The following is a 26,367-nucleotide window of genomic DNA, read 5'->3' on the forward strand; positions in this document are numbered from 1 at the left end:
TCCAATCTCTCACTGTACGGCAACTCCTCCAGCCCTTTAATCATTTTAGTTGCTCTTCTCTGGACCCTTTCGAGCAGTACCGTGTCCTTCTTCATTTTGGGCAACGCAGTACTCCAGGTGAGGTCGCACCATTGCCCGATACAGCGGCATGATAACCTTCTCTGATCTGTTTGTGATCCCCTTCTTTATCATTTCTAGCATTCTGTTTGCCACTGCCTTAGTGGGCCCCAATGAGTTCCTCCTGGGGTCCACTTTGGACTCCCTGTTTATCTTTTCTACAATCTACATAATACATTTTTAAAAGGAAAATCATCAGATACATAAAACATTTCTACTCCCATTTTCAATACTGTTCTGTGCATTTTAGCAGTTCTCTGTGATATCTGTTTGGAAGTGCCATGCCATGGGGACTTTCTGGATATGTTTTGCATGTCAGGAGGAAAGACTGGGAGGAAGGAGAAACCATGCCAAGACCCCTTTGTTTTATAAAACAGCTTTAAAAAGAAGCCCTGTGGCAAGAATGCTGGAGGGATGGAGCATGTACGGATGGCACATATTTCTTTAATAGATTCAGTTTCTTCAGAAGCAGACTGAAGTCTCGGTGCAATCAATTCAAAGCAGCACCACAACTGACACTCTCTTGCCGCTAGTAACAGTGGACAAACTGCCGGCACCGCCATTGTGAAACCGCCACAACACCACCGCAACCGCCACTCTCCTGCCGGTCCTCTCGGCGCAACTAATAGGGTTCCGACAAACCGCCACAGCCACCCAGAACCTACTCGGAGACTCCCCTCATGGGGGGAACTGCCGCCGGCGTCGCTGCTATCACTGCCCCCCTGAGCTGCCACTACTGCTGCATCCGTCGCCGGCCCCGCTCCCCACGCTGCGCGCCCAGGACGGGGAGGAGGCGGTAGCGACAAGCGGCTGCCTTTCCCACCTCCCTCGCTGCCCGACTGCAGAGCCGAGATTGAGGAGCCGCCACCGTGAAAAACTTTAGGGAGCCAGCCAGACCGTGAGTGCGGGCCGTTGTAAGCTTGCATGTGCACTCTTGCCGGCCACAGACATACAGATCACGGAACACACTGGCAAGAGTGCGCATGCGCGCTTAGGGTTTTATTATATATGATTCTTCACTTTGCTTCAGGCTCAGTTAAGAAAAAATAACCCTAACTCATGTACTTCAGGCTATGATTTTCCTATCATATCAAACATTCAGCTTTAGTGAATTTATTTAGATTCATTTGACTTATGGTACAATTTGTCTTTAATAATGGGCTCCTTTAACAAAGCCGCAGTACAGACTGCTGCTGCAGTAATCACTCTGATGCCCATAGGGATTTAATGGACGTTGGAGCATTTTCTGCGCGGCAGCTGCTACTGTGGCATTACAAAAAAAAAAAAGGGGGGGTATATTACTAAGACACAAAATTAGTTTACTGTTGGCTTGAAGTAATGAAAATTCAGTGTGATCTAAGAGAACAAGATTCTTTGCTTACAGTTTCATTCTTCCAGTAGGTTATCAAATAACTCAGTGGCACCAGTAATATCTTGTACAAATTAAACAGAAACATCGAAGTTCAATTTTTTAACTATCATTCATTCTAGACAAAACTGCATGGAAGAAATATAGTGCTGAGAAAAAGTTTGTGAACCTCCCCTTTTCCCACAATTTATACTCAAAAACAATGTCCCCATTGAAGAAATAATTCAGACAAAAAAGATAAATTTTGAGTATTTATTAAAAATAAAAGATTCAACATTAAGTACCCTTGATTAATAACATAGTAACAAATGGAAAAGAAAGACCAGAAAGCAATGTTACTTACCGTAACAGTTGTTATCCAGGGACAGCAGGCAGCTATTCTCACTAGTGGATGACGTCATCCGATGGAGCCCCGATGCGGATGTCTCACAAGCATACTTGCTTGTAGAAACTTTAGAAGTTTTGAGTCGCCCGCATCTCACATGCGCGAGTGCCTTCCCGCCCAGTGCACCGGGCGCGTCTCCTCAGTTCAGATAGCTAGCAGAGAACCCAATCCAGGGGAGGTGGTTGGGACGTGAGAATAGCTGCCTGCTGTCCCTGGATAACAACTGTTACAGTAAGTAACATTGCTTTATCCCAGGACAAGCAGGTAGGTATTCTCACTAGTGGGTGACCTCGAAGCTAACCACAATGGGATGGAGGGAGAGTTGGCAATTTAGGAGAATAAATTCTGTAATACAGTTTGGCCAAACTGTCCATCCCGTCTGGAAAAAGTATCCAGACAATAATGAGAACTGAAGGTATGAACCGAGGACCAAGTAGCAGCTTTACAAATTTCCTCAATCGGTGTCGATCTGAGGAAAGCTACAGATGCTGCCATAGCTGTGACCTTATGGACTGTGACTTTGCTGTGAAGGGGTAATCCAGCCTGGGAAAGCAGAAAGAGATACAAGCCGCCATACAGTTGGAGATGGGACGCTTAGAGATAGGACGTCCCAACTTTTTCGGATCAAAGGAGATGAAAAGTTGAGGAGCAGTTCTGTGCGGTTTGGTGCGTTCCAGGTAGAAAGCCAAGGCACGCTTACAGTCCAGAGTATGCAGAGCTGATTCTCCAGGATGAGAATGAGGCTTTGGAAAAAACACTGGAAGAACAATGGATTGACTGAAATTCCGAGACCACTTTAGAAAGGAATTTTGGATGAGAGCGAAGAACCACCTTGTCATGATGGAACACTGTAAAAGGTGGATCCGCAACCAATGCTTGAAGCTCACTAACTCGACGAGCAGAAGTGAGGCCAATGAGAAACACTACTTTCCAAGTGAGATATTTCAGATGAGCCTTGTCAGTAGGTTCAAATGGAGGTTTCATAAGCTGAGAAAGAACAATATTGAGGTCCCAAACCACTGGAGGCGGTTTGAGAGGAGGATTGACATGGAAAAGTCCTTTCATGAATCTGGAAACCACAGGATGAGCAGAGAGAGGTTTCCCTTGAAGTGGCTGATGGAAAGCAGCAATTGCACTAAGATGGAATCGGCATGCTGCGGCTCCTTATAATGAGAAAAACACCAAGTAGAATATCTAGTCCATTTTTGGGAATAGCATTGTCTAGTAGCAGGCTTCCGTGAAGCTTCCAAAACATCCCGCACAGCTGGTGAAAACTGGAGGGGAGTTACGTTGAGAGGAACCAAGCTGTCAGGTGTAGAGACTGTAGGTTGGGATGAAGCAGAGATCCCTGATGCTGTGTAAGCAGCGATGGAAACACTGGTAGAAGGAAAAGCTCCCTGCTGTTGAGTTGAAGCAGAAGGGAGTACCACGGTTGTCTGGGCCACCGAGGAGCAATCAGAATCATGGTGGCATGGTCGGACTTCAGCTTGACCAGCATCTTTTGAATGAGAGGAAACGGAGGAAACGCATATAGAAAGAGATTCGTCAAGTCCAGAAGAAAAGCATCTGCCTCGAGGCGATGAGGAGTGTAGATCCTGGAGCAGAACTGAAGCAGCTTGAAGTTGTGGGGGGCTGCAAAGAGGTCTATCTGAGGTGTCCCCCATAGAGAGAAAATGTGATGAAGGGGCGTGGAATGGAGAGTCCATTCGTGAGGCTGGAGAAGACGACTCAAGTTGTCCGCCAAGGCATTGTCCGCCCCCTGAATGTAGACAGCTTTGAGGAACGTGTTGTGGCGATTAGCCCAATCCCAAACTTTCAGAGCTTCCTGACACAGGGAGGCCGAACTCGTGCCTCCCTGCTTGTTGACATAATACATGGCGACCTGATTGTCCGTGTGAATGAGGACCACCATGTCGTGAAGCAGATGCTGAAAAGCAGTGAGAGCATTGAAAATCGCCCTGAGTTCCAGGAGATTGATGTGGCACAGGCGGTCTGCACTCGTCCAATAGCCTTGAGTGCATAGACTATCCAGATGAGCCCCCCAAGCATAGGTCGAGGAGTCGGTTGTGAGAACCTTCTGATGGGGAGGCGTGTGAAACAGCAAACGTCTGGAGAGATTGGAAGAGAGCATCCACCAGCGAAGAGACTGTGTCAGAGCAGGAGTGACCTGAATGTGTCGAGTCAGAGGGTCGGAGACCTGTGTCCATTGAGATGCCAGGGTCCACTGAGGAATTCGTAGGTGAAGTCTGGCAAAAGGAGTCACGTGTACTGTAGAGGCCATGTGACCCAGAAGAACCATCATGTGTCTCGCCGAGATGGACGGGCGAGAGGACACTGAGTGACAAAGACGAAGAAGAGCAGCCAGGCGTTGTGGAGGAAGGAACGCTCTGAGTTGAATAGTATCCAGAACAGTTCCTATGAAGGGAAGAGTCTGGGAAGGTTGCAGATGGGATTTTGGAAAGTTGATCTCGAACCCCAGACTCTGCAGGAACCAGATCGTCTTCTGGGTCGCCTGGACGACTCCCTGAGACATGGAATCCTTGATGAGCCAGTCATCGAGGTAGGGAAACACCTGAAGACCATGGTTCCTGAGTGCTGCGGCCACTACAACCAGGCACTTGGTGAAATCTCTGGGTGACGAACCCAGGCCGAAAGGGAGCACTCGGTATTGAAGATGAAGATGTCCCACCCGGAATCTGAGGTATTGACGGGAGGCCGGATGAATGGGAATGTGAGTGTAGGCCTCCTTGAGATCCAGAGAGCATAACCAGTCGTTCTGCTCGAGGAGGGGATAGAGAGAAGCCAGGGTCAACATGCAAAACTTTTCTTTGACCAGAAACTTGTTGAGTACCTTGAAATCCAAAATAGGACGCAGATCATCCGTCTTCTTTGGAACAAGGAAGTACCGGGAGTAAAAACCCTTGCTCCGTTGAGCCAAAGGACTGGCTCGACAGCCCGGAGCTGGAACAAAGCCTGAGCTTCCTGAAGAAGAAGGGCGGTCTGGGTCAAGTTGGAAAGATACTCTCTTGGAGGATGTTCCGGAGGAACTCGATAGAACTGAAGAGAGTATCCCTCCCTTACGATGGAAAGGACCCAGAGGTTGGTGGTAATAGCCGTCCATCGATGATAAAAATGATGGAGGCGGCCTCCAATGGGGGGAAAAACAGGGAAGGGCAGAACGACGGACATTATGCTCTCCTCGAGACAGTCAAAAAGGCTGAGGAGCCTTGGGGACAGCAGACGCTTGAGGTTTTTGTGGCTGCTTCTGCGGATGCTGCCTCTTAACAGGCTGACGGATAGGAGGGGCCTGTTTCGGTGGGTAACGCCACTTGTAGATCAAAGGAGGGCGTGATGGACGAGGAGCAGCAGGCTTGGGCTTCGGGCGGAGAATCGACTGGAAGGATTTCTCGTGGTCCGACAGCTTTTTGGTTGCCGCCTCGATGGACTCATCGAAGAGGTCGGCTCCAGCACATGGGACTTTAGTCAGCCTGTCCTGAAGATTGGGGTCCATATCGATGGTTCTAAGCCACGCAAGGTGTTGCATGGCCACCGAACAAGCAGCAGCCCTTGCAGAGAGTTCAAAGGTGTCATAGGAGGACTGCATCATCTGTAACCGGAGTTGGGACAACAAAGCCAGAACCTCCTGGTACTCAAACTGTGCTTGAGAGTCCAAATAGGGCAGGAACTTTTGCAGGACCAAGAGCAAAAACTCAAAATAGGTTGTAAAATGAAAATTATAATTAAGGACTCGAGAGGCCATCATCGATTTCTGGTAGATGCGCATGCCGAATCTGTCCATGGTCTTGCCCTCCCGGCCAGGTGGAACGGTGGCATAGACCTGGGAGGGGTGAGACCACTTCAACGAGGACTCCACCAAGAGGGACTGATGGGAGAGCTGGGCACCATCGAATCCTTTATGGTGTACCGTGCAATATCTGGCATCCAATTTTCCGGGAACAGCGGGGATGGAGTAAGGCGTCTCAAAACAGCGCATGAAGGACTGGTCCAGCAGCTTATGCAGAGGAAGACGGAGGGACTCAGCAGGCGGCTGAGGGAGATGCATCGTCTCCAGATACTCCTTAGAAAATTTGGACCCCGTGTCCAGGTTAATGTCCAAATCCACAGCCATCTGCCGAAGGAAAGAGGAGAAAGACAGCTGGTCAGCCAGAGCAGGACCCCGAGAAGGACTCGAGGACGTCGAGGCCTCTGGATCCAACGAGGCCGGGGATCGACAGGGGGAAAAAGATCCCATGGTGTCCTCGAGCTCCGGCATAGGAGGAGGCGAAGTGGCCTGTGGCGAATATTCGAGGAAAGGCTGCTTCCGAAGAGGCGAGGCATGCCTGGATGAATGCCTCGAAGAATGCCTCGAGCGATGACCAGAACTGTGCCTGGAAGTAGGCCTTGAACGTCGAGGCGAGCGAGGCGTCGTCGAGGCGTCCAGCGAGTGGATGGGGCAGGAGGTGGTGGATCGCAGCAGAGGTGGCTGGGTAGAAGCACCTCGAGGCACCCGCCAAGCCTCGAGGCCTGGCATCGAGGGTATCGGTTCCAATGGAGGCACTCACAAAGACTCTGCTCCTTGCATCGAGTGAATCGGTTCCAACGGAGGCACTCGCAAAGACTCTGCTCCTTGCATCGAGTGAATCGGTTCCAATGGAGGCATGGGCAAAGACTCTGCTCCTTGCGATACATGCATCGATGCTAGACCAGACACTTGCAGAGACTCGGCTCACTGCAGAGAGTGCGTGCGTCGCTGAGGCACTGGAGGCAGCGCGACCTCGCGGGAGGCCCCCGCGTGCCCAGGCTGGATTTGGGAGAGAAGCTTCGGCCCCATAGTGGTAAAGAGCTCGATGAATTGCTTCTCCAGCAAGGTCTGGAACGAAGCCGGCAAGGAGGGATCCGCATCCGCAATGGGACCTCTTGCATGGGCTTCGCACTCCCTGGAGCCCGGGTGCTTGGACTTAGAAGCCTTGGGCACCTTAAGCACCACGGGGGGAATGGGCTGCTGTGCTCTCTGACCTGAAGAGAAAGGCACCGCAGCAGGCGTCGGAGCCGGAGCCGGCACAAACGAAGCAGGCTTGAGCAGACTCGGAGCCGCAGAGGTGGAAGGCTGAAGAGTCGAGGAGGAAGTCGAAGGTGTAACGCTCTTCGATGAAGACAGCTCCGTTGAAGCCTCCATGCTGAACAGTGACTCCTACAACAAGCAGCGACGCTTGAACGCATGTGCTGTAAGTATGGAGCAAGGCTGGTACGATTTCGGAAGGTGTTGAGGCCCGAGACACCGAAGACAGCGTCGATGAGGGTCCATCAGCGAAATCGCGCGCAGGCACTTGACACACTTTTTAAAACCGGTGATAGGCCGGGACATAGGCCGAAAAAGCTCCGCCGCAAGATCGAAGCCGCGGGGCGACGGCCACGTGGCCTGCCCGGTCGAACGGATGGAAGAAATTTTTTTTTTTTTTTTTTAAAGTTCAAATAATTTTTATTATATTTCAATAAATGACAATCAAAATAGTAACAATAAGATCAGGCTTACATAAGGTAATGCATCTAGACATGAGCTATTGAATATATAAATTCTGAGTTCAGACATTGCATTACAACTGAGAAGAGTAATATGAAAGGAAAATAACACAAATACTAAATCAATAGTAAAGAGAGAGAAAAGAGAAAGAGAAGAAAGAGAGAAAGAATGACTGCTTGGTAAGAAAACATAGATTTGAGACAAAGGATAAATATCCTGTATGGAGCATCATCACGTTAACCAGAACAATAGTCCAATAGTGGTTGCCATGTATTTTGAGTTTTATATAGTGATCCTCTGCGTTCAGCAGCTGCCAGTTCAAATTTAGCAGTAAGGCATATCTGATTCCACCACGCCGAGTATGACAGTGCTGGTGAATTTTTCCAATTAGCCAGAATTTGTTTGATGGTAATAGCTAGTAGAGCTTTCAGTAATTTGGCTTGGGGTTCAATTAAAGGAGTCTTAAGTCCATAAGGGCCATACATAACAATAGCCAATGTAATAGGCTCCGATATGTGTAGTATAGCACTGATAGTCAGCCAAATTTGAGACCAAAAATGTTGAATAATGGTGCACCGAAAGATCATATGTTCCAGAGTCCCAGGAGAGGCATGACAGGACCAGCATTTGCCATTCATCGAGTCCGTCTGGTGTGCAATCTTGGCCAGTTTTATTGGGGTCCAAAATGCTTTGTGAAGAAGGAAGAAAAGAGATTGAGATATTGCTGAGGAAGCTAGTGCAGAGTGAGACGTTTTCCAAACCATATTCCATTCAGGTATTTCCAGTTCCAGACCTGTGTCCCTACTCCATAAGGAATAGAGTGTAGTGAGAGAAAAAGTATCATGCTTCCTCATGATTTTGTACCATTGTGAGGATTCATGCCTGTTATGGGAAAGCAGATCGCATAGGATTAGGAGTTGAGGAGCCTGTTCAATTATTGGTTGTTGTTTGAAGTGTGCTTTGATTACCGACTTCAATTGTATCCATTTAAAGAAATGCGATGTCGGGATCTGATGTGAGTCAGCAATTTGTTGAAAAGGTATCCACTGTGAATTTGAATAAAGATGACCCAGTCTAGTTATTCCTTTGGTTTTCCACAATGGATTATGGATCGGGGCATTTTGAATACAAACTTTTTGGTTACCCCATAGTGGAAGGTGTGTGGTTTCGTGCCATCTCGGAGTCAGCATACCATCTATATGTCGAAGAGCAGTGCATGTGGAAGCAATGATGGGATGAGTTGACAAAAGATTAACGTGACCTAGAAAAGGCAAGTCTTCCAAAGCTACAGTATTTGCTATTGATCGTTCCAGTTGCAGCCAAAGAGGTTCAAGAGTATCAGAATTAGTGCAGATCCAACGGGAGCCTTGCCGGAGTAAGAAGGCAAGATGATAGTTTTTGAAATTGGGAAAGTTGACTCCTCCTTCCTCCTTAGCGTTCCTAAGTTTGTTTAGGCTTATTCGCGGTGGTTTATTATTCCATAGGAAAGCTGTAAGAATTTTGTCAATCTTTTGATAGAAAGCCGTTTTCATCAGAACAGGCATCATACTTAAGGTGTAATTTATAACAGGAGAAATCATCATTTTAATTGTGTCCAATCTTCCCCACCACGACATATTGAGCGGTGACCATTTAGAGGTTAGGAGACGGACTGAGTCAAGAAGATGAGTAGCATTAAGGTCTAATGTTGTTTCTAAATCACACGTGAAATATAGTCCAAGGTATTTCAATTTGGTAGGCGCCCAAAGTAATCCAAGGTCAGTAATGGAGCGGCCTACCTCAGGGCAGTTCAATGGTAGTACTTCCGATTTGGATAAATTTAGCTTGTATCCTGAGTGAGTGGAGTAAGATGACAGCACTTGAAGCAGAGGAGAGATAGACTCTGGTGTGATGTATAGTAGGATGTCGTCCGCATATGCTGAAAGCTTGATGTTAACTCCTTCATAGGTGAAGCCATGTATGTGAGGTGAGGTACGGATTGCAATCAATAGAGGTTCTAGAGCTATGTTAAAGAGCAGTGGGGATAACGGACAACCTTGTCTTGTTCCCCTGCTAGGTTTGAAGGGTGAAGAGAAAAATTGATTAGCATATATCCTATTAGTTGGTGCTGTATACAATATCTTTACCATATCAATAAATTTAGGTGACATGCCAAACCATAACATAACCTGAAAAAGATATGACCATTCAACACGGTCAAATGCTTTTTCTGCATCCAGACCTACAGCAACCAAGGGGTACTCTAGTGAATTAGCAAGGGATATCACATGAGTAAAAGTTCTTGTATTGTCACTGGAAAATCTATTAGTCATAAATCCGGTTTGATCAGAATTTATTAAATTTGGTAAGACATTTTGTAATCTGTTAGCCAATATTTTGGCGTATATCTTGGCATCCGAATTTATTAAAGATAGCGGCCTGTAATTGTGTACTTTAAGTGGGTCTTTATTTGGTTTGGGGAGTACTATAGTTGTCGCTTCTGTGAAAGATCCTCTTATATCTCTAGAGGTAAGTAAATATTGGAAGAATTCCATTAAGTACGGAGAAAGCCACTTTTTAAATACCTGAAAAAATTCAGATGGTAGTCCATCGGGGCCAGGTGCTTTTTTAGCAGACATGTGGTTTAGTGCCTCACTAATTTCTTCAATAGTAATATCAGATTCTAAACCTATATTGTTAGATGCGGACAGTGTATTGTGTTCAAGATCTTTAAGAAAGGGGATAGAAGTGCATTCTTGTTGGAGTTCAGATGTATATAAAACTGAGTAATATTCATGAAAGTGTGTAAGAATTTCAGTAGAATCAGTGACTAGAGAGTCATCATGAGTGGATATAGCAGGGATGTTAGTTTTATTGCGCTTTCCTTTCAGATAAGAAGCAAGTAATTGGCCACATTTATTTCCATCCGAATAATATTTAGCTGTGCTCATAAAAACTTGTGATGCTGCTTTTTTGCTAAGACATGTATTATATTGAAATTTAGTATGTTGTAATTTTTTTAAAGTGTGTATATCACTAGGATTAGTTTGATGAAGTGTTTCTAGACTTTTCAATTCAGATTCATACTTAACAATTTCTTGATTGGATTTCTTATTCAAGTAAGCAGTGTATGAGATTATAACTCCTCTAATATATGCTTTGAAAGCATCCCAAGTGGAAATCCAATTACAGTCTTGGGATGAGTTCAGTGAAAAATAGTCTTGAATTGCGGTTGAAATATGCTCGCAGAAGTTCTTATCTTGTAGCAGAGAAGTATTCAATCTCCAAGCTCTGTGTGGGGATGGGGGAAGTACATTGTCTAAAGTAAGAATGACAGCAGCATGGTCTGATACACAAATCGATTTAATGTCAGTGTGCAAAATGGATTTGACTACAGATGGGGGTATTAGAAAATAGTCAATCCTCGAGTAAGAGGAATGGGGAGCAGAGAAGAATGTGTAGTCTCTGTCCTCCATATGTGTTAAGCGCCATGGGTCAGTTAAATGGAATTGTGTCAATATATCCTGCAGAAGTAGCCACGATTTTGATTGTTTATGTTTATATATGGATTTTCTATCTTTGGTGGGGTCAACAATCATATTAAAGTCACCGCCTATAATATATGGAGTAGATTGGTAACTATTAAGTAGTTCTGCTATTGTGGCGAAAAAGGAGCTATCGTCTGTGTTTGGACCATAGATATTTAAGAAAAAGTATTCTTGGTTATTTATATTTAATTTTGTGGATACCCATCTGCCTTTATTGTCAGTGGTCTGTGACAGAACTTTTATATAAGTGAGGTTTTTAACGAATGTAAGTACCCCATTCTTTTTGTCTATAGCCGGGGAGAATATAGGAGGGTATGCACCTGAGAGGGTCAATTTAGCAGAAGAAGTGGCATCTAAGTGAGTTTCTTGGAGAAATATTACATCAGCAGATAGGGAAGATATATAATTTATAATTTTTTTAGATTTGATAGGATTGTTCAGACCTTTAACATTCAAAGTGGCACACGTAAAGGGCATTGTACAGTAAAAAGTATAATATGCATAGGAATATCACAAGTAAATACAGCAACGTCCAGAAATATTGCACAACCTAAAAATAGGAAAAGAGAAAGCCAAGCAGTCATTAGGAGAGAAAAACTAAAAAGAAAATAAGCTATGTAACTTTGTGGAGAAAAACAGTAACCTCGGGTCAGTGAGGCTAATGGCAACCTATAGCATTGCCATCCAGCAGAACCATGTAAAACATTCAATATAAACCTCTGCAGGTGTCAGGCAGAATTATAACCATTGATTTGAACATATAGAACAATATGAAATACAGTAATGTACTCAGGGGTAAATCAGGTACTATTCAAGTATAGAATCATGCATAAAAGCAGGCATAGTCACTCATGTACAATCAATTGTACTCGGACTTAGAGATTCAAGATATTCAGCCAGTTCAATTGGATTGGTAAAATCTTTTGTGTTGTTATTATACGTTACCCGAAGGCGGGCCGGGTACATCATGCCAAAGCGTGCTCCCAGTTGCTTTAATTTGGGACGATATTCCAGTAGTTGTTTTCTGAGTTTAGCTGTTTGCTTCCCCAGGTCTGGTACAAATAGGAGGGTGCTGCCCTCGAATTTGACTGGTGCTTTAGCACGTGCTTGTTGCATAATCGCCATTACTTGAGGATATCTTAGGAGACGCACTACAGTAGGCCGCGGGTATTGCCCGGATTGATTGGGGAGCGCATTGGATGGAACTCTGTGCGCTCTATCAATTTCGAGTGGTAAATCAAAGTTCAGATCAAGTATTTTAGGCAGCGTGGCAAGGAGGAATTCTGGCATGTTACGCCCTTCGCGAGATTCTGGGATCCCAAGGATTCTGAAGTTGTTCCTCCTCGAGCGATTACTGAAATCTTCCAGCTGCAATTCCAATTGCGCTATGCGTTTTGATTGACGAAGTAGATCTTTAATATTGTTTTCAGCAACAGTCAGCCTGTTATCTGTTGCCTGTGTTTTTATTTTTAGTGCCTCCAGATCTCTTTTAAAAGCGGCGATTTCTTCTTTGATTTCCTCATTGTCTGCTTTTACTTCCGCCCGCATGGCTCGCAGTTCTTCGAGGATGGTCTGGGATGAGGCCTCGTCGGGCTTAGATGTGGACGCCTTCTGCGGCGAAACCGGGTCGGTGTTTCTTCTCTTACCCGACTTAGTGGAAGTCATGCTGTTTTGTGTTTCTGCCCTCACAGTTTTTAATTATTTATTCCGCGTGTTCTGCAGAGGGGGTCGATTTTATCAGCGATTCCGCGGGAGCTGCGTCGCTACACGACCGCCATGAAACGCGCTCACTAGCACTAGGCCGAAAAAGCTCCGCCGCAAGATCGAAGCCGCGGGGCGACGGCCACGTGGCCTGCCCGGTCGAACGGATGGAAGAAATTTTTTTTTAAAACAAGAAACACGACAAAAACTGACGATTCTGAGAAAAAGAACCCAAAACCGCGGACTCAGAAGGCACAAGTGAAGTTACTTCGCGCAGAGAGTCGAAGACGGACTTCTCGGCTCTGCGGAAAAGTAAGAACTGAGGAGACGCGCCCGGTGCACTGGGCAGGAAGGCACTCGCGCATGCGCGGTACAGGCGACTCGAAACTTCTAAAGTTTCTACAAGCAAGTATGCTTGTGAGATGTCCGCATCGGGGCTCCATCGGATGACGTCACCCACTAGTGAGAATACCTGCCTGCTTGTCCTGGGATAATGATTCTTCTAGTTTGCCCAGTAAGGTGGCTAAAGTTGTACTCCGGGCAGAAAGTGCAGGTTACCTCCACTGTACCTTTTAAGGTTACACATACCATTTCACCCATGTCTTTTCTTGGAAAAAAGGTGCCAGTACTCATACAGATCCAACCTTGGGGGAGGGGGGTAACAAGGAAAGTTTTTTCTAGCAGTTTTGGTATGTGTAATCATGTAACTCAGAATTGCTTCCCTTGAATGTGGCTACTTCTGAATCTAAAAGTCACAGGTTCAAGGCTGACTGGTGATTGGGGGGGGAGCTGGAGGGGAAGAAAACAAGCTAAGGGATTTGGAGTGAGAAATGTAATGGTGTATGTAGGAAGGTTTGAACATTACTGTGTCAAGAAACAAGAATTTTGTAAAATTTATGCTCTTCTTATTGCATAAGAAAAGTTGTTTCAATTAAACAAAGCTATCATGGTAAGAACTTGTAATTCTTATTGCTATATTTGGGGTTCACAAATTTTTTTAATCAAAAATATAGGTATTTTTGATCATCTCCTTTCAATTGAAGTTGAAAGAAAATCTCAGACTTTCATGTCTAAACATTTAAACTTTGGTGCTGTTATTGATAACTACTTATTGCTCTTAATCAGTTATACACGTCAAGTTGCTTTATTTGGCAGTTGAAAAACCTGCATGCAGTATTACTTAGTACTTGCAGACATGTCATTTCCCTTAGTTCCTTCACAGTCATTTCAAGATTTGTAAGCTGGTTGTTATGCAGCATCAAAATCTGCAATGTGGTTAGATGTCTCAGAGCACCTAAAATAAAGTACAGCACAGAAATTATGAATATAGAAACTGAGATGTGTAGGACATCAATAAAGCAAATATATTTTTACCTGTCACATGTGTTCTTCGAGGATAGCAGGCATATATTCTCACATGTGGGTGATGTAATCCATGGAACCTGGTACAGAGACTGAGAAGTGCATTGTCACTTTAAATCTTTAAATCTTTAGGCAGTGCCCATACCGCACATGTGCTGCTGCTGCTGCTGCTTTCATACCTATGTTAAGTAAGAATCCAAATAGGGGAGGTGGGAGGGTTGTGAGAATGTATGCCTGCTGTCCTCAGAGAACATCTGTTAAAGTAACTTTGTCTTCTCCAAAGACAAATAGGCATAATATTCTCACATGTGGGACTCCCAATCTGCAAGGATCATGACTGTGGAGAAGGATAATGGATATATAAACATTAGCCTGGTGAAACACAAAGAGGGTTGGAGGGAAAGCTGGCGCTCAAGTAAAGAAAAGATTTTGCAGAACTACTTGTTCAAACCTACTGTCTTTTCAGGAGTGTTGTTCCAAACAGTAATGAGAAGAGATCCAGAGGAGAGCAATGAAAATGATAGGAGGCTTGCACCAGAAGACGTATGAGGAGAGACTGGAAGCCCTGAATATGTATACCCTAGAGGAAAGGAGGGACAGGGGAAGCAATGTTACTTACCGTAACAGTTGTTATCCAGGGACAGCAGGCAGCTATTCTCACTAGTGGGTGATGTCATCCGACAGAGCCCCGATACGGACGTCTCACAAGCATGTCTTGCTTGAAGAAACTCAGAAGTTTCGAGATGCCCGCACCGCGCATGCGCCAGTGCCTTCCCGCCCGATGGTCCGGGCGTGTCTCCTCAGTTCAGGTAGCTAGCAGAGAAGCCAACCCAGGGGAGGTGGGTGGGACGTGAGAATAGCTGCCTGCTGTCCCTGGATAACAACTGTTACGGTAAGTAACATTGCTTTATCCCAGGACAAGCAGGCAGGTATTCTCACTAGTGGGTGACCTCCAAGCTAACCTCAATGGGATGGTGGGAGAGTTGGCAACTTAGGAGAATAAATTTTGTAACACTGTTTGGCCAAACTGTCCATCCCTTCTGGAGAAAGTATCCAGACAATAATGAGAGGTGAATGTATGAACCGAGGACCAAGTGGCAGCCTTACAAATCTCCTCAATCGGTGTCGATCTGAGGAAGGCTACAGAGGCTGCCATTGCTCTGACCTTATGGGCTGTGACCTTACAGGGAAGGGGTAATCCAGCCTGGGCATAGCAGAAAGAGATACAAGCTGCCATCCAGTTGGAGATGGTGCGCTTCGATACAGGTCGTCCCAACTTGTTTGGATCAAAGGAGACGAAAAGTTGAGGAGCAGTTCTGTGTGGTTTGGTGCGATCCAAGTAGAAAGCCAAAGCACGTTTACAGTCCAGAGTGTGTAGAGCTGATTCTCCAGGATGAGAATGAGGCTTTGGAAAAAACACTGGAAGCACAATGGATTGGTTGAGATGAAAGTCAGAGACCACCTTAGGGAGGAATTTCGGATGAGTGCGGAGGACCACCTTGTCATGATGGAAAACTGTGAAAGGAGGGTCCGCCACCAAGGCCTGGAGCTCACTGACCCTGCGAGCAGATGTGAGGGCCACCAGAAAAACCACTTTCCAAGTGAGAAACTTTAGCGGAGCCTTGCTCAGAGGCTCAAAAGGAGGTTTCATAAGCTGAGAAAGGACAACAATGAGATCCCAAACCACTGGAGGCGGTTTGAGGGGAGGATTGACATGAAAAAGTCCTTTCATAAATCTGGAAACCACAGGATGAGCAGAGAGAGGTTTCCCTTGTAGAGGCTGATGGAAAGCCGCAATAGCACTCAGGTGGACTCGTATAGATGTAGACTTGAGACCAGACTGAGACAGGTGTAGAAGATAGTCCAATACAGAGGATAGGGAGGCTCGCTGAGGCTCCTTAGAGTTAGAACTACACCATGAAGAAAATCTAGTCCATTTTTGGGAGTAGCATTGACGAGTAGCAGACTTCCTGGAAGCCTCCAAGACATCCCTCACCGCCTGGGAAAACTGGTGAGGAGTTACGTTGAGAGGAACCAAGCTGTCAGGTGGAGAGACTGCAGGTTGGGGTGAAGTAGAGATCCTTGATGCTGAGTAAGCAGTGAAGGAAACACTGGAAGAAGGAATGGCTCCCTGCTGCTGAGTTGAAGTAGAAGGGAGAACCAAGGTTGTCTGGGCCACCGAGGAGCTATTAGAATCATGGTGGCATGGTCCGACTTCACCTTGACCAGAGTCTTTTGAATGAGAGGAAATGGAGGAAACGCATACAGAAAGCAATTCCCCCAATCCAGCAGAAAGGCATCTGCCTCGAGGCGATGAGGAGTGTAGATCCTGGAGCAAAAGAGAGGCAGTTTGAAGTTGTGGGGAGCCGCAAAGAGGTCTATCTGAGGCGTCCCCCACTGTGCAAAGATCTGATGGAGGGGCGAGGAATGCAGTGTCCATTCGTGAGGCTGGAGGAGACGACTTAAGTTGTCCGCCAAGACATTGTCCTTCCCCTGAATGTAGACAGCTTTGAGGAAGGCATTATGGCGAACCGCCCAATCCCAGACTCTGAGAGCTTCCTGGCAGAGGGAGGCCGAGCCCGTGCCCCCCTGCTTGTTGACGTAATACATGGCGACCTGATTGTCTGTGCGAATGAGGACCACCATGTCGTGGAGCAGATGTTGAAAAGCTTGAAGAGCATTGAAGATGGCTCTGAGCTCCAGAAGATTGATTTGATGGAGGCGTTCCGCACTGGTCCAGAATCCCTGAGTGCGAAGACCATCCAGATGTGCTCCCCAGGCATAGGTCGAGGAATCGGTTGTGAGAACCTTCTGGTGGGGAGGAGTGTGAAACAGCAAACCTCTGGATAGATTCGAAGAGGTCATCCACCAAAGTAGAGACTGCCGAAGAGCAGGAGTGACGATGATGTGTCGAGTCAACAGCTCCGACACCTGAGTCCATTGAGACGCCAGGGTCCACTGAGGAATTCTGAGATGGAGTCTGGCAAATGGCGTCACATGAACTGTAGAGGCCATGTGGCCCAGGAGGACCATCATGTGTCTCGCTGAGATGGATTGGCGAGAAGACACAGATTGGCAGAGACGAAGAAGAGCTTCCAGGCGCTGAGGAGGAAGGAATGCTCTGAGGTGGATGGTATCCAGGACCGCCCCGATGAAGGGGAGCGACTGTGAAGGTTGTAGATGAGACTTGGGAAAGTTGATCTCGAATCCCAAACTCTGCAGGAACAGAACCGTGGACAGGGTCGCCGAGATGATCTCCGAGGCCGAGGGCACCTTGATGAGCCAGTCGTCGAGGTAGAAACATAGAAACATAGAAATAGACGGCAGATAAGGGCCCAAGGCCCATCTAGTCTGCCCACCCTAATGTCCCTCCCCTACCTTTGCCCTGTGAATAGATCCCATGTGCTGATCCCATTTGGCCTTAAAATCAGGCACGCTGCTGGCCTCAATCACCTGTAGTGGAAGACTATTCCAGCGATCAACCACTCTTTCAGTGAAAAAGAATTTCCTGGTGTCACCTCGTAGTTTCCCTCCCCTGATTTTCAACGGATGCCCTCTTGTTGTCGTGGGACCCTTGAAAAAGAAGATATCTTCCTCCGCCTCGATTCGGCCCCTAAGATACTTGAACGTCTCGATCATGTCTCCCCTCTCTCTGCGCTCCTCGAGTGAGTATAGCTGTAATTTGTCAAGCCGTTTTTCATACGGAAGATCCTTGAGTCCCGAGACCATCCGGGTGGCCATTCTCTGCACCGACTCGAGTCTCAGCACATCCTTGCGATAATGCGGCCTCCAGAATTGCACACAGTATTCCAGGTGGGGCCTCACCATGGATCTATACAATGGCATAATGACTTCCGCCTTACGACTGACGAAACCCCTTCGTATGCAGCCCATGATTTGTCATGCCTTGGACGAAGCCTGCTCCACATGATTGGCAGACTTCATGTCCTCACTGACGATTACCCCCAAGTCTCGTTCTGATACCGTTTTTGCTAGGATCTCGCCATTAAGGGTATAAGACTTGCATGGATTCTGGTTGCCCAGGTGCATAACTTTGCATTTTTTGGCATTGAAGTTGAGTTGCCATGTCCTAGACCATCGCTCCAGTAGGAGTAGGTCGTGCATCATGTTGTCGGGCATTGAATCTTCGTCTGTTGTGCATTTGCCCACTACATTACTCAGTTTGGCGTCAGACCCCAGTTCCGGAGTGCCGCGGCCACTACTACCAGACACTTCGTGAAGACTCTGGGAGACGATGACAGGCCGAAGGGAAGCACTCGAAACTGCAGATGCAGATGTCCCACCCAAAATCTGAGGAACTTGCGAGAGGCCGGATGAATGGGAATGTGAGTGTAGGCCTCCTTGAGATCCAGAGAGCATAACCAGTCGTTCTGCTCGAGGAGGGGGTAGAGAGAAGAAAGGGTCAGCATGCGGAACTTCTCTTTGACTAGGAATTTATTGAGGACCCTGAGGTCCAAAATGGGGCGCAGGTCGCCCGTCTTCTTCGGAACAAGGAAGTACTGGGAGTAAAACCCCTGGTTGTGTTGGTCCACAGGGACCGGCTCGACGGCCCGGAGCCGGAGCAAGGCCTCGGCTTCCTGAAGAAGAAGGGCGGTCTGTGTCAAGTTGGAAGGATACTCTCTTGGCGGGTGGTCCGGAGGGACCCGATGGAAATGAAGAGAGTATCCTTCCCTGATGATAGTAAGGACCCAGAGGTCGGTGGTTACGGCCTCCCAGCAATGATAAAAATGATGGAGGCGCCCTCCAATGGGAAAAACAGGGGGAGGCGGAACGAGCCTGGTTATGCCCTCTACGAGACAGTCAAAAAGGCTGAGGAGCCTTAGGGACAGCAGACGGTTGAGACTTTTACTGAGCCTTCTGAGGGGGCTGCCGCTTCGCAGGTTGCCTCGCAGGAGGAGCTTGCCTCGGCTGATAACGCCGCTGATAAATCAATGGCGGTCGAGAGGGCCGAGACTGCTGAGGCTTAGGCTTCGGCCGAAGAATGGACTGGAAGGACTTTTCATGATCAGACAGCTTCTTAGTGACTGTTTCGATGGATTCGTCGAAAAGATCCGCCCCAGCACACGGGACGTTTGCCAGCCGGTCCTGAAGATTCGGGTCCATGTCAATGGTTCGTAACCAGGCCAAACGGCGCATCGCCACAGAGCAGGCTGCCGCTCGGGCCGAGAGCTCGAAAGCATCATAGGCAGACTGCATCAATTGAAGACGAAGCTGGGACAGCGAGGCAACCACCTCCTCGAACTCAAACCGAGCCTGGGACTCGATGTAGGGCGTGAATTTCCGAAGCACAGGTAGAAAAAATTCCAAGTAGGTGGCAAAGTGGAAATTATAATTCAGGACTTGAGACGCCATCATAGAATTCTGATAGATGCGTCATCCAAACTTATCCATGGTCCTGCCCTCGCGGCCCGGAGGCACTGAAGCATACACCTGGCCAGGATGAGACCGCTTGAGCGAGGATTCGACCAGGAGGGACTGATGAGAAAGCTGAGGCCCCTCGAAGCCCTTATGATGCACCGTGCGGTACCGAGCATCCAATTTTCCAGGGACCGCAGGAATAGAGTAAGGAGACTCAAAGCACCTCATGAAAGTCTGGTCGAGGAGCTTGTGCAGAGGTAGGCGTAAGGACTCGGCCGGAGGACGAGGCAAGTGCATGGTATCGAGGTACTCCTTGGAGTATCGAGACCCAGCATCGAGGGTAATGTCCATGTCATCCGCCATCTGTCTGAGAAACGAGGAAAAGGACAGTTGGTCCGCCAGCGCCGGCCTTCGAGAAGGACTAGAAGAAGTCGAGGCTTCGGGCTCCATAGAGGCCTGTGAGCAACAGGGCGAGTAAAACACCTCGGGGTCCTCGAACTCCGGGCCCGGAGGAGGAGACCCAGCCGAAGCAGAATACCCCATCCGAGGCAATTTCTTCTGGGGCGAGACGGTCGAGTGTCGAGAGGAATGCCTCGAAGAGTGTCTGGATCGATGCCCCTCTCGATGCCTGGAAGGGGATCGAGCCCTTCTGTGAGAATACTGGTCCCCAGAAGCCTCCAAGGAGCAGATAGGACTCGAGGCCGTCGATCGGAGAGGCGGAAGAGTCGGTGCCTCCCCAGAAACCGCCCAGGCTTGATAGGGGGTTCGGAAGAACTCGTCCTGCTTCCTGCTATGCCCAGGACTGGGAGGCCTCGAAGGTGGGCGCCACACTGTGTCATGGGGCGGGGTAATAGATTCCAAGGGAGGTAAGTCGCTAAGGGAAGCTTTCCTCGAGGGAATAGGCTCCAAGGGAGGCATATCACTAAGGGAGGCCTTTCTCGAGGGAATCGGTTCCAAGGGAGGCATGGCACTACCCGAGGACCGCCTCGACGAACTGGACACCGCCCGCCGCTCCTCCTCGCTGAGCAACGAGGTCGAGCGGTGCGGTGGAGGAGGGGGGGGGCGGGCCGCCCCTCGGAGCCAGAACTGGCAGGTCACCCTGGATCGAGGCAATCAGCCGGGGACCCATGGTGGTCATGAGTTCCACAAAGTGAGCCTCCAGAATAGACCTCAGCGAAGCCGATATGGAGGGATCCGCACCAAAAGGGGGCCCTTCCGCACGGTCTCCGCGCTCTTTCGGTGCTGCGTGCTTTTGCTTGCCAGCCTTCGGCACTTTAAGCACCACCGGTGGAACTATAGGGGTCGATACCTGTTCTGAGGAGACGGAGGAAGGCACCGGCGCCGAGGTCGAGGCCGAAACCGGCGTGAACGAGGCTGGTTTCAGAAGGCCCGAAGCGGCCGGGGAGGCAGAGGGCTTCGCCGAAGGAGTCGAGGCACCAGTCGATGTCGAAGCCGAAGGATCCAACGAAGCTTCCATCTTGAACATGGACTCCCACAGCAGGCAGTGGCGCTTAAACGCTCGCGCCGTCAGAGTGGAGCAAGGCTGGCACGATTTCGGAAAGTGGTCCGGGCCCAGACACTGTAAGCAGCGTCGATGAGGGTCCGTGAGCGAAATCGCGCGCTGGCACTTGCTGCACTTTTTAAAACCGGTGATCGGCCGGGACATAGGCCGGAAAAGTTCCGCCGCAAGGTCGAAGGCGCGGGGCCCAAGCCACGCGGCCGACCTGGTATCGGAAGTAAAAATTTTTTTTTTTTTTAAAGAAATCAAAGAAAGAAAATAAACGCACGGGAGAGCCCAAAAGAACCCAACCCGCGGCAATAAGAAGGCAAAAAAACAGATTCAATGGGCGCAGAATTGAAGTGAACTTCTCAGCTCTGCGGAAGAAAAAGAACTGAGGAGATATGCCCGGACCATCGGGCGGGAAGGCACTGGCGCATGCGCGGTGCGGGCATCTCGAAACTTCTGAGTTTCTTCAATCAAGACATGCTTGTGAGACGTCCGTATCGGGGCTCTGTCGGATAACATCATCCACTAGTGAGAATACCTGCCTGCTTGTCCTGGGATAAGATATGATTCAGATGTTCAAATACTTGAAGGGTATTAACGTAGAACAAAATCTTTTCCAGAGAAAGGAAAATGATAAAACCAGAGGACATAATTTGAGGTTGAGGGATGGTAGATTCAAGAGCAATGTTATGAAATTCTACTTTACAGAGAGGGTGGTGAACGCCTGGAATGCGCTCCCGAGAGAGGTGGTGGAGAGGAAAACAGTGTTCAAAGAAGCATGGGATGAACACAGAGGATCTAGAATCAGAAAATAATATTAAATATTGAACTAAGGCCAGTACTGGGCAGACTTGCATGGTCTGTGTCTGTATATGGCCGTTTGGGGGAGGATGGGCTGAAGAGGGCTTCAATGGCTGGTAGGGTTTAGATGGGATGGAGTAGGTTTTAACGGAGATTTCGGTAGTTGGAACCCAAGCACAGTACCGGGTAGAGCTTTGGATTCTTGCCCAGAAATAGCTAAGAAGAAAAAAATTTAAAAAATTTAAATTGAATCAGGTTGGGCAGACTGGATGGACCATTCGGGTCTTTATCTGCCGTCATCTACTATGTTACTATGAGAAGTAAAGATATGGACTGAGTATCAAGTAGCTGCTTTGCAAATATCCTTAATAGATGCAGAGTGGAAATGAGCCTCCAAAGTAACCATAGCTAGAACATTATGGACTGTCACACAGCCCTGAAGCGTTATCCCAGCCTGAGTATATGTGAAGGAGATACAATCTCTTGGTAACAGAAACTCCAAGCATGCTAGGGTCAAAATCCACAAAAAGCTGGGAGGATCCTCTCTGAGAATTAGTCCAGTACAGGTAGTATATCCATAGCATGTTTGCAGTCCAAGGTGTGAAGAGCTGCCTCTCCAGGATGTATATGTGGTTTTGGAAAGAACACAGGCAGAACTATGGACTGATTAAGGTGGAATTCTGAGACAACTTTAGGTAGGAATTTTGAATGAGTTCAAAGCAGTACTCTGTTGAGATAGAATGTTGTATAAGGAGGATCAGACACAAGAGCTTGAAGTTCACTCAAATGGCGGGCAGACGTGAAGGCAATGAAGAAAATGATTTTCCAAGTGAGAAGGTTGAGAGAGCAAGATGTAAGTGGCTCAAAGGGAGACTTCATTAGATCCCAAGCAACATGTGGAGGCTTGATAGGTAATTTCATGTGGAATAGGCCTTTCATGAAATGGGACATCAAGAGATGAACAGATCGAGGTTTTTCTCCAAGGGAGAGTGAAATGCACTGAAAGCATTTAGATGAACTCTAATCAAACTGAGGGCACTCTCTAAAGTTGAAAGGGGATAGATTACGTACAAACGTAAGGAAGTTCTTCTTCACCCAGAGAGTGTTAGAAAGCTGGAACGCTCTTCCAGAGGCTTTTATAGGGGAAAACACCCTCCAAGGATTCAAGACAAAGTTAGACAAGTTTCTGCTGAACAAGAACGTGCGCTGGTAGGGCTAGTCTCAGTTAGGGTGCTGGGCTTAGACCAGAGGGCCGCCGCGTGAGCGGACTGCTGGGCATGATGGACCACTGGTCTGACTCAGCAGTGGCAATTTTTATGTTCTTATGTTTAGACCAGAGTTAGAGTCCAGTTGGAAAGTAGACATGTGATGGACACCAGGAAGAAAATCTAGTACATTTGAAGTGGTAGCAGCACTGACTGAATGGTTTTCTAGACACTTCAATAACATCAGATTCGGAAGCCGAGATGCAGAAACCATTTACTTGTTCAGTGAAAGGAACCATGCTGCTAGTGCTAACAAGCAGGAGTCGGGGTGGAGGAGGATCCCTTATTCTGTGTCAGCAGTGTTGGGAACAGTTGTAACTTCAGGGTTTCATGGTTGAGAGCTATAGGAGGAGTCGAAGTCAATCCTGGCCAAAGTGGTGCTATGGGGATTGTGGTGCCTCGATCTTGGCGAAGTTTGAGTAAAATATTCCTGATGAGAGGTATCAGATGAAATGTATAAATTAATCTGTTCCCCCAATAAATGAAAATGAACCTGACACAATATGATTGGGAGTCTAGAACAGAATTGTGGAAGTTTGTTGTTGTGGGGGAAAGCGAAGAGATCTATGTCTGGCGTTTCGCATTTGAAGAAAATCTGACATAAGATGGATGTGCTGAGAGACCATTCATGCAGCTGAAGGAGTCTGCTCAATTTGTCTGCCAAGACATTTTGCTTCCCCGCTGCTTTAAGAAGTATATTTTTAGTTATTTTATGAATGCTCTGAGAAGTATGTTTTTAGTTATTTTATGAATGTTACTATTTGTAAGCCACCTAGTAATAGACGGTTGAGAAATTTGTTAAATAAAATAAACCAAGTCATAGATCCCTTCCTGTCTATTTTCTAGCTGTGTATTTGGTTTGCTACACACACACGCTATCCTTCGAGTCTTTGTGGCTGGGTTATTGGGTTGGGAAGAAGGTGGGAGGGAGGGGGGGGGACATTTTGAGTTGGTTAGAATTGCATTGTACTGAAGAGTACTAGTATGAATGTATGTTTTGGGGTGGGGAATTGGCTACTTGCTGTTTTGCTGTATTCTATTGTGATGTATTTGCTCTTGTGGATATTCAATAAAACTTATACTCAAAAAATAAATAAATAAATAAAATAAGCCATGAACAGTTGCCCAATTCTAAATCTCTATTGCTTCCATGCTCTATTGCTTCCATGCTACATTGTTTGTTCAGGCCCAACAGGTCCTGGACCTGTTGGGCCAGCGCGTGAGCGGACTGCTGGGCACGATGGACCTCAGGTCTGACCCAGTGGAGGCATTGCTTATGTTCTTATGTTCAACTTGATTGTCTATGCAAAACCCTGCTGCGCAACTCATCTTCTACCAACCTCGCTACACTCATGTCACCCCTCTCCTTAAGTTAGTTCACTGGCTCCCTATCTGCCATCACATACACTTTAAGATCTTATTGCTCACCTACAAGTGTGTTCATTCTGCTGCCCCTCAATATCTCTCCTCGCTTCTTTCTCCTTATACACCTCCCAGATAATTCCATTCCTCAGAAGAGTCACTCTTAGCGTTACCCTTCTCCTCCACTGCCAATTCCAGACTTCATTCCTTTCATCTAGCTGCCCCCTATGCCTGGAATAAATTACTTGAGTTTGTCCATCAAGCCCCTTTCCCTTGTATAAAAGCAGACTGAAAACTCACCTTTTTGATATAGCTTTCAATCCTTAACACTACTCCTCTGCCTTCCAACCCAGCCCGCTCATTAACCATTCCCCTTAACTGTATCCATGATATCCTGTTTGTCTGTCTTGCCTGTTTAGATTGTAAGCTCTATTGAGAAGGGACTGTTTTCTTACTCTTTGTGACTCTGTGCAGCGCTGTGTGCATCTGGTAGCGCTATAGAAATAATTAATACGGGCTACCCGTTGGAGGAGACAGTTCTAGAATGTTCTGAGAATATCATCTATTGCTCACAGTTCAAGAAGATTGATATGAAGGGTTTGTTTTGGTGAGATCATACTCCTTGAGTGTGGAGGTCATTGAGCTGGGCACCCCATTCTAACATCAAAGCATCTGTGGTTAGAAGTTTATGATAGTGGGGGAGAGGGGCTGGAAAGAAAGACCTTGAGTTCAATTGTGAGGAACCATCCACCATTGGAGATACTAACGCAGGCCATAGTAACAGAGGTCTGAAGTGTCTTGGATTGCGGCAGACAGATGTCCTATGGTTTGAAACCAATGGGTAGACAAGGAACTCTGCCATTATGGAACTCTGAGGCAAAGATATAACAATGGAATGACATGTACTGTGGATGCTATGTGACAGAGAAGGTGTAACATCTGATGTGCAGAAGTGTGTTGAAGGGGGGAGATTGTTTGACATAGGTCAATGCGATTGTCCACTCTCTGGTGTGGTAGAAAAGCTCGACTGTGAGTATCCAGGATCGCCTCTATAAACTCCAGTGCCTGAGAAGGGTGCAGATGTGACTTTTGGTAGCTGACAACAAACCCGAGCAGCTCTAGGAGATGAATTGTTCCCAAAGGCCAAAAAAAGAAAAATTGACAAAAATGAACTAAAGTCAGGAAAAATACTGGAACATAATAAAAACAAGAAATTATGAGGAAAATAGAGAAAAATAAGTATGGGAAGATACAAAAAAAGAAAGCAAAAATTTGACGCACTGAAGAGAAAACTACATGAAAAACAAAGAACTGATGGTCCTATGAGCCAAATTTGGGCGGGAAAACACCGGCACACACATGGTATGGGCACTGCCTAAAGATTTAAAGTGATGGGCACCATGGATGACATCATTCACATGCCTGCTTGTCCTCAGAGAAATTATGTAGATCATTATATATCCTTGCTACAAAGGGAGTATAATAACAGTGCTTGATTTTAGCAAATTTTTTTAACAGAATGGTGCAAACTTTAATTTAGTGTTTCACATAAATTTGCATACCCACAGTGCTTTTACACTTATTTTCCCAAGGAAAATGTTTCTTTCTATATCGGGAAGCAAAATTAACACAGAAAAATAAAGTATAAACCACTACACTAATGGATAGCATAGCTTACTGCATCTAAACCAGAATAATGGAACTTGGATACAAATGAATAATAGGTATTAAATAAAGGAGGTCCAAAAATCGCAGACAAACTCTCTAAGTAGCTTAGAGGGAATCCTAATAGCTTAATTGCATTTCTGGCAATCTAACTGCATTCCACTGATTCAACCAGAAGGAACTGTACTGTCAATGAAATTATCGCTATTTATCAAGTTTTGTTTCAGTCATCTAATTTTTGTTTGGAACAACATTCACTATGTGGTTAATAGTTATTTTAGATTGTGATCAGGTCACAATAACCCTGAAGCATTGCTGCTCCCCTATCAAAGAAACACAAGGGGACACAGCAGCTTCCAGATGTGCTCCCTTACCATGTTAAGGAATTGGAAGCAGCTTACTGTAT

General features: G+C 46.8%; 1 protein-coding gene across 6 annotated transcripts in view; it reads right to left on the reverse strand.

Moving 5' to 3' along the window:
• The window catches only part of LRRC72 (leucine rich repeat containing 72), a 112,270-nt gene that overhangs the window by 36,250 nt on the left and 49,653 nt on the right, over positions 1–26,367 (reverse strand). For 5 of the 6 annotated variants that reach the window (XM_033930971.1, XM_033930974.1, XM_033930970.1 and 2 more), the window contains one exon: positions 13,801–13,914. The exons of the other annotated variant lie outside the window; for it this stretch is intronic. In XM_033930971.1, coding sequence (XP_033786862.1) covers positions 13,801–13,914 — 114 coding nt within the window. The remainder of the gene's footprint in view (positions 1–13,800; positions 13,915–26,367) is intronic. 6 annotated transcript variants of the gene reach the window in all.

The sequence above is a fragment of the Geotrypetes seraphini genome, chromosome 2, assembly GCF_902459505.1.
Source record: "Geotrypetes seraphini chromosome 2, aGeoSer1.1, whole genome shotgun sequence".
In the NCBI taxonomy this organism is placed as follows: Eukaryota; Metazoa; Chordata; class Amphibia; order Gymnophiona; family Dermophiidae; genus Geotrypetes; species Geotrypetes seraphini.